Here is a 14,058-nt window from a genome sequence, read left to right as displayed (position 1 = left end):
TCATCTTTAACTATTTACCACAACTCTTTATCCAACATCCTGTCCCCTCAGACTTGGATAAACCAGTTATCACTGTGCATCAGAGTGATGACGAAGCAAAGGAACAGTTCTACTTTGAACGTACCGTCTTTCTTCGTTGTGCTGCCAACTCGAACCCTCCTGTCCACTACACCTGGACAAGAGACAAAGAGGTGCTGGCAGAGGGCTCTGACTCAGGAGTGGAGATATACAAGCCATTTTTCACACAGGTAAGGAGCCAAGATTACATATCGTCTGATCTCTAAGCCAATATATATTATATATATATATATATATATATATATATATATATATATATATATATATATATATATATATAAGTACAGCCAGATGCCCATACCTGAAGCACTTGAAACTGCCAAACAGAGGCTCCAAGCCTTGGCCAGCCGCCTAAAGAGATACACAAGGGAGAATGAATCCAGAAGGATTAACCGGCTCTTCTCCACTCAACCAGCTAAGGTGTACTCTCAATGGCAGGGTAATAACAACAGAGCAGACCCACCAAGGCTGGAGACTGAACAATACTGGAAAGGCACATGGGAAAGGGAGGCGTCCCACAACAGCAATGCACAGTGGCTGATCTCTCTACGAGAGGACCACAGCAACCTCCCTGAGCAAGCCCCGGTAACCATCACTGTGACAGATGTTCAAGAAAGACTCTCAGGCATGAAAAACTGGACAGCACCAGGGCCTGACATGATCCATGCCTACTGGCTAAAGAAACTCACTGCTCTCCATGAGCGACTGGCAGCCCAAATGAACCAGCTGCTACAAAGTGGGACTCACCCTGAATGGTTAACTGAAGGGCGGACAATCCTAATCCAGAAGGATCCATCAAAGGGTCCAGTCCCACCCAACTACCGACCAATAACCTGCCTCTCCACAACCTGGAAGCTCATGTCAGGCATCATAGCGGCCAAGATAAGCAAACACATGGATAAACACATGAGCACGGCACAGAAGGGTATCGGTGTAAATACCAGAGGAGCCAAACACCAACTCCTCATAGACCGCACAGTTGCCCTCTACCAGAGGCCTGGGAGCTTGAGGGTCCTGCAGTATCTTGGCTGTGCCAAGGACTGCTGCACATTTCTGGACTGAGATGTCTGATGTTGTTCCTGGGATCTGTTGTAGCCACTGCTCCAGTTTGGGGGTTACTGCCCCGAGGGCCCCAATGACCACAGGCACCACTGTGGTCTTCACCTTCCAGGCCCTCTCCAGTTCCTCCCTGAGGCCCTGGTATTTCTCCAGTTTCTCCTTTTTCCTGATGTTGCAGTCGCTTGGTATTGCTACATCTACCACAACGGCTTTCCTCTGATGTTTATCCACTACGACAATGTCTGGTTGGTTCGCCATTACCATTTTGTCTGTCTGGATCTGGACGTCCCACAGGATTTTAGCTCTGGCATTCTCCACCACCTTTGGGGGTGTTTCCCACTTTGATCTCGGGGTTTCCAGTCCATATTCTGCACAGATGTTTCTGTACACTATGCCTGCCACTTGGTTATGTCGCTCCATGTACGCTTTCCCTGCCAGTATCTTGCACCCTGCTGTGATGTGCTGGACTGTCTCAGGGGCCTCCTTGCTTGTGCAAGGAGGCCCTACACCTTGGGTATTGTCTGGTGTGGTAGATCTGGACCTCTATTGCTCTGGTGTTTAGGGCCTGTTCCTGGGCGGCCAGTATGAGGGCCTCTGTGCTGTCCTTGAGTCCAGCTTTTTCCAGCCATTGGTAGGATTTACCAATGGGTTATTTGCTGGTGGTACATCCCATGTAGGGGCTTGCCCTCCCATGATGGTATCTCTGGCACCTCAACCTCCGTTCCCTGTTGTCTGAGACATTCACTGAGCACATTGTCTGTTGAGGCTTTGTCCCTAATGTATTTATGGATCTTAGTTGTTTCGTCCTGGACAGTGGTTCTCGCACTCACTAGTCCTCTGCCTCCGTCCTTGCGGCTCGTGTACAGTCTCAGGGTGCTGGATTTGGGATGGAACCCTCCATGCATGGTTAGTAGCTTTCTAGTCTTAATATCTGTGGCTTTTATCTCCTCCTTTGGCCAGCTAATTATTCCAGCAGGGAATCTGATTACTGGCAGGCCATAGCTGTTTATCGCACGGATTTTGTTCTTGCCATTGAGCTGGCTTCTCAGGACTTGCCTTATTCGTTGGAGGTATTTAGCTGTGGCTCCTTTCCTTGTGGCCTCATCGAGGTTGCCATTTGCTTGTGGTATACCTAGGCACTTGTAACTGTCCTCTATGTCTGCTATTGTTCCTTGTGGGAGTGAGACTCCTTCTGTGCGGAGCACCTTCCCCCTCTTTGTGATCAGCCGACCACACTTCTCTAGTCCGAATGACATCCCAATGTCAGTGCTGTAGATCCTGGTGGTGTGGATCAGTGAGTCGATGTCTCGCTCACTCTTGGCATACAGCTTCATGTCATCCATGTAGAGGAGGTGACTGATGTTGGCCCCATTTTTGAGTCGGTATCCGTATCCAGTCTTGTTGATAATTTGGCTGAGGGGGTTCAGGCCTATGCAGAACAGTAGCAGGGACAGAGCATCTCCTTGGTATATGCCACATTTGATGGACACTTGTGCAAGTGGTTTGCAGTTGGCTTCAAGGGTGGTTTTCCACAGCTTCATCGAGTTTGCAATGAAGGCTCTCAGAATCCTGTTGATGTTATACATCTCTAGGCATTCAATGATCCAAGTATGCGGCATTGAGTCATAGGCTTTCTTGTAATCAATCCAAGCCATGCACAGGTTGGTGTGTTGGGTTTTGCAGTCTCGGACAACTGTGCGGTCTACGAGGAGTTGGTGTTTGGCTCCTCTACTATTTACACCGATACCCTTCTGTGCTGTGCTCATGTGTTTATCCATGTGTTTGCTTATCTTGGCCGCTATGATGCCTGACATGAGCTTCCAGGTTGTGGAGAGGCAGGTTATTGGTCGGTAGTTGGGTGGGACTGGACCCTTTGATGGATCCTTCTGGATTAGGATTGTTCGCCCTTCAGTTAACCATTCAGGGTGAGTCCCACTTTGCAGCAGCTGGTTCATTTGGCCTGCCAGTCGCTCATGGAGAGCAGTGAGTTTCTTTAGCCAGTAGGCATGGATCATGTCAGGCCCTGGTGCTGTCCAGTTTTTCATACCTGAGACTCTTTCTTGAACATCTGTCACAGTGATGGTTACCGGGGCTTGCTCAGGGAGGTTGCTGTGGTCCTCTTGTAGAGAGATCAGCCACTGTGCATTGCTGTTGTGGGACGCCTCCCTTTCCCATATATATGGGAATATATATATATATATATATATATATATATATAATATATATATATATATATATATTTGTGTGTGTGTGTGTGTGTGTGGTAAGCTGGATCAAAACAACTTAAGGTGAACTATTTTAGTTGACATAAACTTCAGATCCCAACATTTGTCAGAAATGTTTCTCAGCATGGAAAGTTGAAATGCTATTGGAACTGACATTCCAATAGTGAAGTGACCTGCAGCACAGTAGTCAGAACAAACATTAAAAAATAATTTACAGATCTAATTTTTACAGACAAATTTACATCAGCCCATGTCAAACCTATTAAAGAAAATAAAGGTCCCCACTTGGTTTGTACATTGCGACAGGGGTCCACTGTTGACTGGTCCAAAATGACACAAGTTCCCCCTGAGATAGGATGGAGCGACATGCACACTCCAGGATGGGTGAATACAGCTGAAATTAACTAAACTAATGACACACCTCTTATTATCTTCTTTTGAAAGCTTTCAAGTTTTCTGATATAACTAATGTAAGTGTTGCACCACACAATACAGCAATAATTAGTATGTGGCTCAACAAGAGTTTTTACATAGTTAAAAGCGTGGATAAAGGAAGATAAAACCTTAATTTAAAAAAAACAGGCCAACATACTTGGACAACTTTGTTAGTAGATATTCTATGTGATGTTTAAAATTTAAGGACTCATCTATGAAAACCCCCAGGAACCTTGCAGTTCATTATTTTTTCATTTACAATTTTAATATTTGTATGATTAGTTGATGATAAAAATGTATTTGAACAAGATAAAATTAGTTTTTCTGATGTTGAGAGGACTTGATTAGATTTTAGAAAAGTTTCCAAAGTAAACTTTTCATTTGAATGAGGAATCATAACGGTACCAAATGAACTCCATGTTTGATGTCCCCAATTTTTGGTGATTAATAGCTACATAATGATGTCTACCAAAAAGGTAACATTTAAACCAATTATGAGCAGTTCATCTAATCCCTGAGGGGTGTAGCTTGTTCAGTAATTTATATACTTTTTATTTTATTTACTTTGTTGAATGTACCAAGTCACAATAAAATTACAACAATGCAATAATACAAACGTTCAAAGGAGTGGGTTGAAGTAGAAACGTATTAAGCCCCAGCCCTTCTCCAGTAACATCACAAAATGATCTCATCTTATTTATATGTATTTCACAAGTTCACCTTCATTTTACTTCCTGATTCTTGATTAATGCAGTACTCTCATTGATATATTAATAATAGCTCTAATAATAGTATTAACTACAGAATATTGTTGATGCTGATTGCCAACAATAATGTAACAATAACATAATGCATCAAGGCAGTTTGTCATATTTATTGAAAACCATTTTCTCAAAAAAAAAAGTTTGAATTGTTTAATGTTTGGACATTGTTTTAATTCCACAGTCAAACTGTTTTATAGTTTCACACCACAGACTGAAATGCAAAACATTCTTGTGGTTCTGATCTTACAAACTTTGAATTTGTACTTTCCTCTGAGGTTATACAATTCTTCTTTTGAAAACAAATTTTGAATATTTTCTGTTAACTGTTCATTATATAAGACACACCGTTTGTATGTTCACCAAATCAGTAAGTTCTAGTAAGAGCAGTACAGAATATGTAGTGCTTTGTGTTTAACCAATTGCTTGGCTTTATTCAATATAAAAATACCCCATTTTCTTTTGTTATATTGCATATGTGGCTTCCCATGCTATTTCTCTCTAACCTTTTACCCAATTCAACACATTCCCCCGAAATCCTTCACTTTCTTATTATTTATTAGTAAATTGTGATTTATTGTGTCAAATGCTTTTTTTAAGTCAAAGAACAATCCATCAACAATCTTTTTATTACCAATTGCAGATGTAATGTTTTCTATGGTGTCTGATATAGCCAGTGTTGTAGAGAGTTTTACTGATTAATAGACTGGAATATTTTATAGAAAAAATTTTAGTCTATAAAATAATTTTCTAATATTTTGGAAAATTGTGGTAGCAAAGAGATAGGTTTATAGTTGGTGAAATGGTGTATATTTCCGGATTTGTAAATTGGAATTACTTTGGCAGTTTTCAAACATACTGTGTCGAAAGCCTTAGAAAGGTCCAAGAAAATGCCGACGCCATAATCTCCCCGTTCTCGAGCATCAATAAAAAAATTTCAATATGGTCCAAAATAGCCAAACAGGTGGAGCCTTTTTTTCTTTTCTTGAAACCATACCAGAAATTGGAAAGAATCAGATCTTTATCCAGGTATTTCAGTAATTTGCTGTGGATAACTCTTTGGAGAACAAAATTAGAAGAACAGAAGTTAATTGTTAATATCATTTCCATTTCTGGATTTGTAAATTGGAATCATTTTTGAAATGCTAGCCATTTTTGGCATCATACCATGTAATAAGAATAGGTCTGTTCAGTGTGTCAGAGGTTTAACTATGAAATTAGAAGTTGCAAGCAGAATTTTACTGCAAATCCCATCAACTCTTTCTGTGTGAGAACTTTTCAATGTTTTAATGATTCTCTTTGGTTAACTTTTGTCAGTAGACTTCATAAGAAGGAGTACAAATTATTTTTTGTAAGATTCTCTCGAGGAATGATTAAGTTTTGTTTGTAAGATTTTGACCAATACATAAAAAGTAATTGTTAATCTGTCAGCAAGCTGATGTAAATCCCCAAGTTAAGATTCTGGAAGCACCAGTGGTTTATGGCCCCTATTGAGAACTTTCATTTATAATCAACAAAGTCTATTTGGAGTTTCCCTGAGCACAATTTATATGATTAGTATAATCATTACACTTGGTCTTCCTTATTATTTATGCCAATTTGTTTTTGTACAGCTTTTATTAAGATTACTGGAAGTTTTTAAATCCTACTGATCACAGTTTGTTTTTATGCTTAATAGAATTTATTATCCTTTTTTTGTAAGCCAGGGATTTTGTTCATTTTTCTGCTAGTGACAGTCCTTTCTGGAATAGTTATACTGACAGCTTCACATAATTTATGAATCAAATTATTACTGTATGTGCAGAATCAGGATTACATGTATTAAAAACACTATTGTCAATAATAACAATATTGTTATGAATATATATAAACAATACCCAGAGAGCATGTGTGTTACTTTAGTGTAAGTATTTATGGTAGGATAAAAGGAAGTGGAGTGAAGAATGCTATCAAATTCATTTGTAATTTCATTGTAAAATCACCAAGAAGGATACAATTCATATTTTTCTGATTAAAATATAGGATTACATCCTTTGTTCGTGAAGATAGTAGGATTTGAATCTGTTGGACAATAAATTTATCCAATGATGAGATTCTTGCCCTTGTTCATTTAGATAGATAGATAGATAGATAGATAGATAGATAGATAGATAGATAGATAGATAGATAGATAGATAGATAGATAGATAGATAGATAGATAGATAGATAGATAGATAGATAGATAGATAGATAGATAGATAGATCCGTAATTGTTAGTGATTAGTTGCATCCTGCTGGGAGATATTTATCATAACATGAAGCTGAAAGCTAAGCTCATTGTTTCGCCTTAAACCCAGAAAGTGGTGCAGGTTGCAACAATTTGATCAGAGCAAAGACAAGTTTTGAGTGCAAGGAGAAGGTTTGAGAAAGCACTGTGAATATTTGAAAGAGAGCAGACATTTTGACTACAAGCATTGCAAGTTTTGAGAGGAAAAACATGAAGTCCTGCTTTCAAAATGTAAATGTGTGCTCTTGAATCATGGCAGAAAAATTTCTCCATAAGTATGATTGTAATACTTGTGAGGAGGCAAACGTGAGAAAAAAATACATTTTTCAATAAAATGTCTCACATAATGTTTTGGCGTGATTTTTTTTTTGTCAGGGTCAGACGAAGATCTTGAAGCTGAAAAATCTACGTCTGCAGGACTATGCTGACTACACCTGTTTTGCTTCTGTGAAGAATTCCTGTGGCATTAGAGACAGAAGTACCCACTTCATTCTCAACAACAAGACAGGTATAAAAGCACTCAGGAATTGGAACAATTAAACATTATCTGCAGGTGCATGTCTTTATTTAAAAATTATATTCCTATAAGGGGGTCAAACTTTTAAAAAAGTAAGATTCTGGATTTTCTAAATTCCAATAAAAAATTCTTAGTTCTACTAAAAATGATTTTTATTTCATGTTTTGATAAAATTCTGCATTTTAGTTATCTCAGTGATCATGTATCTATAACAACAGAGAGAGAAACAAGGACAGAAAATAATTAAACTCTTTATAAAGCAAAAATAAAATAAAATCTAGCAATATAGTGAAGCTGCCTACCCACAGCTGGCATTGTCAAAAGCAAATAAATCAAACTCCCATGACTGCACAGAAAAGATAAACCAGGTGAGCAGAGCTCCAAGTCTGCTCCTGACAGCTTGGCTTTGATAACCACAAGATGCTGGGCCCTTGTGGATCCTGAATGTGGTTCTTCAAGTGCACCTCAGAGAAGAACAATAAACAATTAGCAAAATCCTTCCATTTAAAGGGGAAGGGACATTACTGTCATGTTGGGGTTGAGTCTTCTGACCCACATGCAGAAACCACACATAATTTGGAAATGAAAGAATTTATTTACAATTGAACAAAGAGAATATAATCTAGGGACTTCAGAGGGAGAGAATGGGGGTTCGCAACCAGGATGGTCTGAAATGAGAGCTGCGTTAAGGATGGGTTGGAAAGTTGACTGGCGAGGTAATCAGAACTGGCTTACTGTGGGTTGGTAGGCTTGGCGTGGAAGAGGGTCATCGGGGTCGGGTCAGAGTGAAAGTGTTTTGATGGCTCCAGAGGTTCGTGTGAGGAGGAAGGACGGCGGACCAGAGGTGGATGGAAGTGGCGTGGAGACAGCGGAAGCGGCGGAGCGAGCAGGCAGGTTCTTGCAGGCGAGTATCACAAACGAGAGAACGAGCTGTTCCTAGTAGCGACAAAACACAGAAACCATGAGAACTCAGGGAAGCTCAAAGAAAGTTTCAACACTGTGAACAACAGGTAAGGCCAGAGTGACTACCGGAGACGTTAACCATCTAGCGCCGAAGGAAGGGTCTGGCACTCCTTTGTCCCCAGCTCGCTGATGACGCTGATGGGCTCCACCTGCGCCAGCTCCTCGCAGGAACAGGATGTGACTCTTACTCATGACATACGTTCTCACTCTCACGGACCCTGACAATACCCCCTCGCCCCCTTAAAGACCGCCTCCTGGCGGTCGGGAAGACGACGACCCCTGAGAATCCTCAAAGTCCCTAATAAGGTCAGGGTCTAAAATAAAAGAACGAGGAACCCATGAACGTTCCTCAGGGCCATAACCCCGCCAGTCCACCAGATATTGGAACCCCCGACCTCGACGACGAACATCCAAAATCGCTGATACTTCATACGCCGGGTGGCCACCAATCTCTCGGGTGGGCGGGGGTTCGGAAGGAGGGCAAAGGGGACTGGCACGGACAGGTTTGATGAGGGACACATGAAAGACCGGATGAATCTTTAGTCACACAGGTAGCTGGAGACGAACAGCAGAAGGACAAAGCACAGAAGTTATCTTGAAAGGTCCAATGAAACGAGGAGATGGCTTACGTTTAGAAGACTTAAGGGTAATGTCACGGGTGGAAAGCCAGACCTCCTGTCCAGGTGAGTAGGCGGGTGCAGGTGTTCTCTTGCGGTCTGCCCACCTTTGATTCCCCTCCGCTGTCTGGTTTAGAACTGCAGTGGTCTGCGCCCAGATGTGCCTTCAGCGGCGGAGGTGGTGCTGGACTGAGGTGACGGATGCCTGTCGTTCATCAGAAGGAAACAGAGGAGGCTGATAACCGAGGGAAGACTCAAAAGGTGACAGACCTGTGGCAGCAAATGTGTGACTACTGTGGGCATACTCCACCCATGGCAGGTGCGAACTCCAGGTAGTTGGGTGTGAAGAACAGAGGCAGTGAAGGGTGGCCTCCAGCTCCTGGTTCAGACGTTCGGTCTGGCCATTAGTCTGGGGGTGAAACCCAGAACTGAGAGTCACCTTTGCCCTCAGGGCAACTCCAAACTCCTTCCAGACTCTGAAAACAATCTGTGGGCCCCGTTCAGACAAAATCTCAGAAGGAATGCTATGCAGATGAAAAACATGTTTAGTAAGGAGGACGGCAGTTTGTATGGCTGTAGGAAGTTTACGTAACAGAACCAAGTAACATGCCTTGGAAAATCGATCAACAATAGACAAAATGAAGGTGTAACCCTTAGACGGAGGCAACCCAGTAACAAAATCCAGAGCAACATGTGACCACGGACGCTTGGGCACTGGAAGAGGTTGCAGTAACCCACTGGGAGGCTGATTACCGGTCTCATTGCGAGCACAAATGGAACAGGCGCGCACATAGTCCATATGTGATGGACTATGTGCACGGACGGCCACCAAAAGTTACGCCTGATCAACGAGACAGTGCGGCTAACGCCAGCATGACATGAAAATTTTGCCGTATGGGCCCAATCAATGAGACGAGTTCTGATGGAAGAAGGGACATACAATTGGTTGGACGGTGTCTGAGCTGGACCGGGTTCAGATCATTGCGACGCTATCACCTCCTCCCTGATCTCCCAAGAAAGGGCACCAACAACACACGTGGGTAGTATGATAGTGGTTGGTGGAGGCTCTAGGTTTGGTATTTTTGGACCCTGGCCGATATGAAATGGTGAAGTTGAATCGGAGAAGAAAAGTGACCAGTGGGACTGTCTTGGGTTCAATCGTTTAGCTTGTTGGAGGTAGGCCAGATTCTTATGATCACCACTATGGGGTGTTCGGCCCCTTCCAACCAGTGGCGCCACTCAAAGGCCATCTTCATGGCCAAGAGCTCTCTGTCACCTACATCGTGGTTTCATTGCATATGTTGCATGATTTTGTGTTCTTGTGTTTATGATGTAAAGCACTTTGAAATGCCTTGCTGAAATGTGCTATACAAATAAAATTTGATTGATTGATTGATTGATTCAGCAGGTGAAAAACGATGGGAGAAGTAGGCACAGGGATGTACCTTATCATCACTGGGGGAAACTTGTGACATACTGCCCTGCTCCCGAGTCGGAAGCATCCAGCTCAACAATAAATTGTCTCAATGGATCTGGTTGGCTGAGAATGGGTGCAGTGGCGAATTTTCTCTTAAGCTCTAAAAAACTTTGTTCAGCTGCAGGTGACCAACAGAACCCTGTCTTAGGGGATGTGAGACTAGTCATAGGAAGAACTGTTTGGCTCTAATTTCTGATGAACCGGCAACAACTGGAGGTAGAGCAGAGTGCAGACATGATGATAGGCAGTCGGGACTCCAAGACTCAACTCGACTGTTCTTCCAGTCCAGTTGTGGATTATGACGGATGAGCCAAGGATAACCCAGGACCACTGGAGACTAAGGTGACGGGAACACAAAAAAGGTTATGGTCTCCCGGTGATTGCCTGATATTAAAAGTTCAATGGGAGTGATTCGATGAGTGTTGGCAGGTAAGGCCTTTCCATCTAAAGCCGCTACCGAGATAGCTACTGGTAGGGGAACTGTGGGAAAATTGAGTTGATTAACCAGGGCATTATCAATGAGGTCCTGTTCACAACCTGAATCGATTATAACAAAAGTCTGAAAAGACTGGGAATCTGTGATCAGGGAACAAGGCAATGTGAGATGGGATATGTTCCTAGAACTGCCCACCACAGCTCCCGTTTCTAGTGGTGGACCCTGTCTTTTGGCATGTTCTGACAATCGGCGATGTAATGCCCAGCCTGAGCACAATAAAGATAAACTCCGGACCTCATACGCCGCTGGTGCTCCTCCCGGGAAAGCCTGGTTCTCCCAATTTGCATGGGCTCCTCAACACTCTGGAAGGCTGGAGTGGGTCTGGGGTCAGGACAGAAACTTTGTTCTGTCTTAGCTTTGGTTCTGTCCCTGATTTTGTTGTCGATCCTGATAGCCAGAGCGATAAGTTCCTCCAATGATCCCGGCTCATCATGGTAAGCTAGTTCATCTTTCAAATTATCATTAAGAGCCTGAAGAAAGGCTCCCTTCAATGCCTCAGAGTTCCAGCTAGAAGCGGCAGCTAGCGTTCTGAAATCTATAGCAAAATCAGCTACTGCTTGATGGCCTTGTTTTAAGTTCCACAACTTGCGAGTTATGTCCAATCGTGACTCGGACCCTCAAAAATCTGTTTGAACTCTGCCAAAAATGAGTCGTACGTGCCCTGAAAAGGGACCTGTTGTTCCATCTTGCCCTCTGCCCCTGAGTGACCCTACAACATAAGCGATCTTCACTGCCTCGGTTTGAAAACTCTGGGGCGAAAAAGAAAAAACTAAGGCGCATTGCAACAAAAACCCTCCGCATTCACCTATTTCACCAGAATAGGGCTCTGGTTTGGACGGGAAAATCTCCCTGACATGAACTGAAACCAGGGATGCTTGTTCTGGAACAGCAGAGGCACCGGCTTGAGGCGGGGAAGGCGGGGATGCGACTGGTGGCGGACCTGCCGAAACAAAACTGTGGTGAAGATAATGGAGTAACCTTGAATATTGCTCTAACCGTTGATTAGTCCTTTGTTGCTCATATAAAGAGTTACGCATGGCGTCATGGCGAGCAAGTAATGAATGAAGCTGACTGGAATCTTGTGATGGTTCTGCTGGGTCTAGTTGGCTAGATGGTTCTGTCATGTTGGGGTTGAGTCTTCTGACCCACATGCAGATACTACACGTAATTTGGAAATGAAAAAATTTATTTACAATTGAACAAAGAGAATATAATCCACGGATTTAAGAGGGAGAGAATGGGGGTTCGCAACCAGGATGGTCTGAAATGAGAGCTGCGTTCAGGACTCCCAAATATTCATGCAATATTTTATATGCATAAAGGTTAGCTTGTCTATACAGTTATGCTAATTAAACTTATTTTCAACAACGTTTACCATGTCCTGGATGACTGAAAAACTACATCCACTGTTGTGCTTTGTATATTATTGTTGTCAAAATCATCTATATTACTGTTTTCTGAATTTGGTGCTAAAAAATGGTTACTACATAATTTTGGAAAGATCTGAAAGTGTCTAAATTTGGAGAAACATGCTGTTTCAAAAGAAAAATAAGTGCCAATTTGGTAAGCGGTTTTCCAGTTAATCTACTTATGATGACTAAAAGTTGGTTTTATATTCTGTTTCTGTAGGTATTTAATTTTTTTATTGAATGTTTTGGTAATACAACAGACTTTCATCTTTGATTAATAAAACATGTAATGAACCTTTATCATTATTTTTTTTCTTTTCTGCCTCCCCAGCTCCTCCCTCTGTAAAAATACTTTTGGATGATCCTGTGGTGGCAAATCCTGGAGAGACGATCACTCTTGTTTGCAAAGTGATGGGTGGACATCCTTTTCCAAAACTAACATGGTTTAGGTTAGAAGATGAGGAGCTACCGAGGAGAGCTATTGTCAAAGACGGTACACTGACGGTCCCTGTTATTAGTGATGACGATGGAGGAACTTACACCTGTGTTGCATCCAACAACGTAGGAAACCCTGCTAAGAAATTCATCACCATATTGGTCAGAGGTATGACAGTAACATTTTGTTCAAACCGAAGTCTGTCATTTGAACTATACAGTAGACTAAGTTTAGCACCTTCCAAACATTTATCTGTAGGCACCAGTCCTTTGACAATTGGATGTACCTCCAAGTACATTACAAGTAAGACAACAACCTATGTTCTGTGTAGGTGTGCGTGTGTGTGTGTGTGTGTGTGTGTTGTGTGCGTGTGTGTGTGTGTGTGTATCTATATATAGATCAGCAACATGTGGTCAGTGGAGGCAGGTAAAGCAGAGCCTCACCTGTCATCATGGAAAAATAATATAATAGATGAAATAATTTATATTGTTATTTTCATCCTATGAAGTACTTTTTTTATTTAACTTAATCAATTTTGATTATTTTTTCTTTAAAATCGCAGAATTGTTAGCATTTTTCCATTCAAATGATAGGAAGTGCAGCTGGTGAGGCAGTAGTAAGCTAAGCCTCACCTGGGATTGATCAACCTCTCACTAACTGCCATTCTATGAGAGCATGTTACCCCAGTCTGTAAGTGGCAAAAAAACATTTAATATATGAATTGATTTTCCATAATTTAGCTCTTTGAAATAATGTACAGTGTTATTTATCACCAACTGTGTGTGTAACATGTTTTGCAGAGAACAGATTCAAGGTGAGGCAGGCAGTTCTCTGGCCTAATGGCAGGAGGCGCTCTTCATCCCAGACATTGTGACTCCACAACTGGAGATATAGTAAGAACAAGCTAGCCAGTGGCGCAAAAAGTGAATATGCACTGTATGCATAAAGGGGGCGTCAAAAGTCCCAATAGAAAAAATGTTTTTCTAGTTGGCATTTTCTATATTTAACAGCATGAAATGATCAATAAAAGAGTAACAGCACAGATTAGGCACCCCTCTGCTCCTTCACCTCCCCTCCTAACCCACATATGTCAAATTCAAGGCCCGCCCGCGAATTAATTATCTATGGTCCCCTGGATGATATTCAATTACTATTAGAACCGGCCTGCAGGCCACAGCGGACTACATTCCCACAATGCAACGGTAGCCTGCAAAGTCGCTGCAGCACAAGCAGCTTCATTGTTCATCAGCAATTAGAGCAGCGATCAACTTGTTCATGTTTGTGGAGGTAAAAGGCAAACTTGTGTGCAACGTTTTTA

At 42.1% G+C, this 14,058-nt stretch overlaps 1 protein-coding gene across 5 annotated transcripts in view; it reads left to right on the top strand.

The window, feature by feature from the left end:
• Positions 1-14,058, top strand: part of LOC129357367 (MAM domain-containing glycosylphosphatidylinositol anchor protein 2-like) — a 94,454-nt gene that overhangs the window by 19,648 nt on the left and 60,748 nt on the right. For 4 of the 5 annotated variants that reach the window (XM_055026661.1, XM_055026660.1, XM_055026663.1 and 1 more), the window contains exons 4-6: positions 52-248; positions 7,201-7,333; positions 12,636-12,908. In XM_055026661.1, coding sequence (XP_054882636.1) covers positions 52-248; positions 7,201-7,333; positions 12,636-12,908 — 603 coding nt within the window. The remainder of the gene's footprint in view (positions 1-51; positions 249-7,200; positions 7,334-12,635; positions 12,909-14,058) is intronic. The other variant, XM_055026662.1, reaches the window with a different exon arrangement.

This window comes from Poeciliopsis prolifica, unplaced genomic scaffold (genome assembly GCF_027474105.1).
Source record: "Poeciliopsis prolifica strain line A6 unplaced genomic scaffold, Auburn_PproV2 SCAFFOLD248, whole genome shotgun sequence".
Lineage (NCBI taxonomy): Eukaryota > Metazoa > Chordata > Actinopteri > Cyprinodontiformes > Poeciliidae > Poeciliopsis > Poeciliopsis prolifica.
The sequence above is the reverse complement of the archived record's forward strand: the minus strand, read 5'-3'. Positions and strand labels throughout refer to the sequence as shown.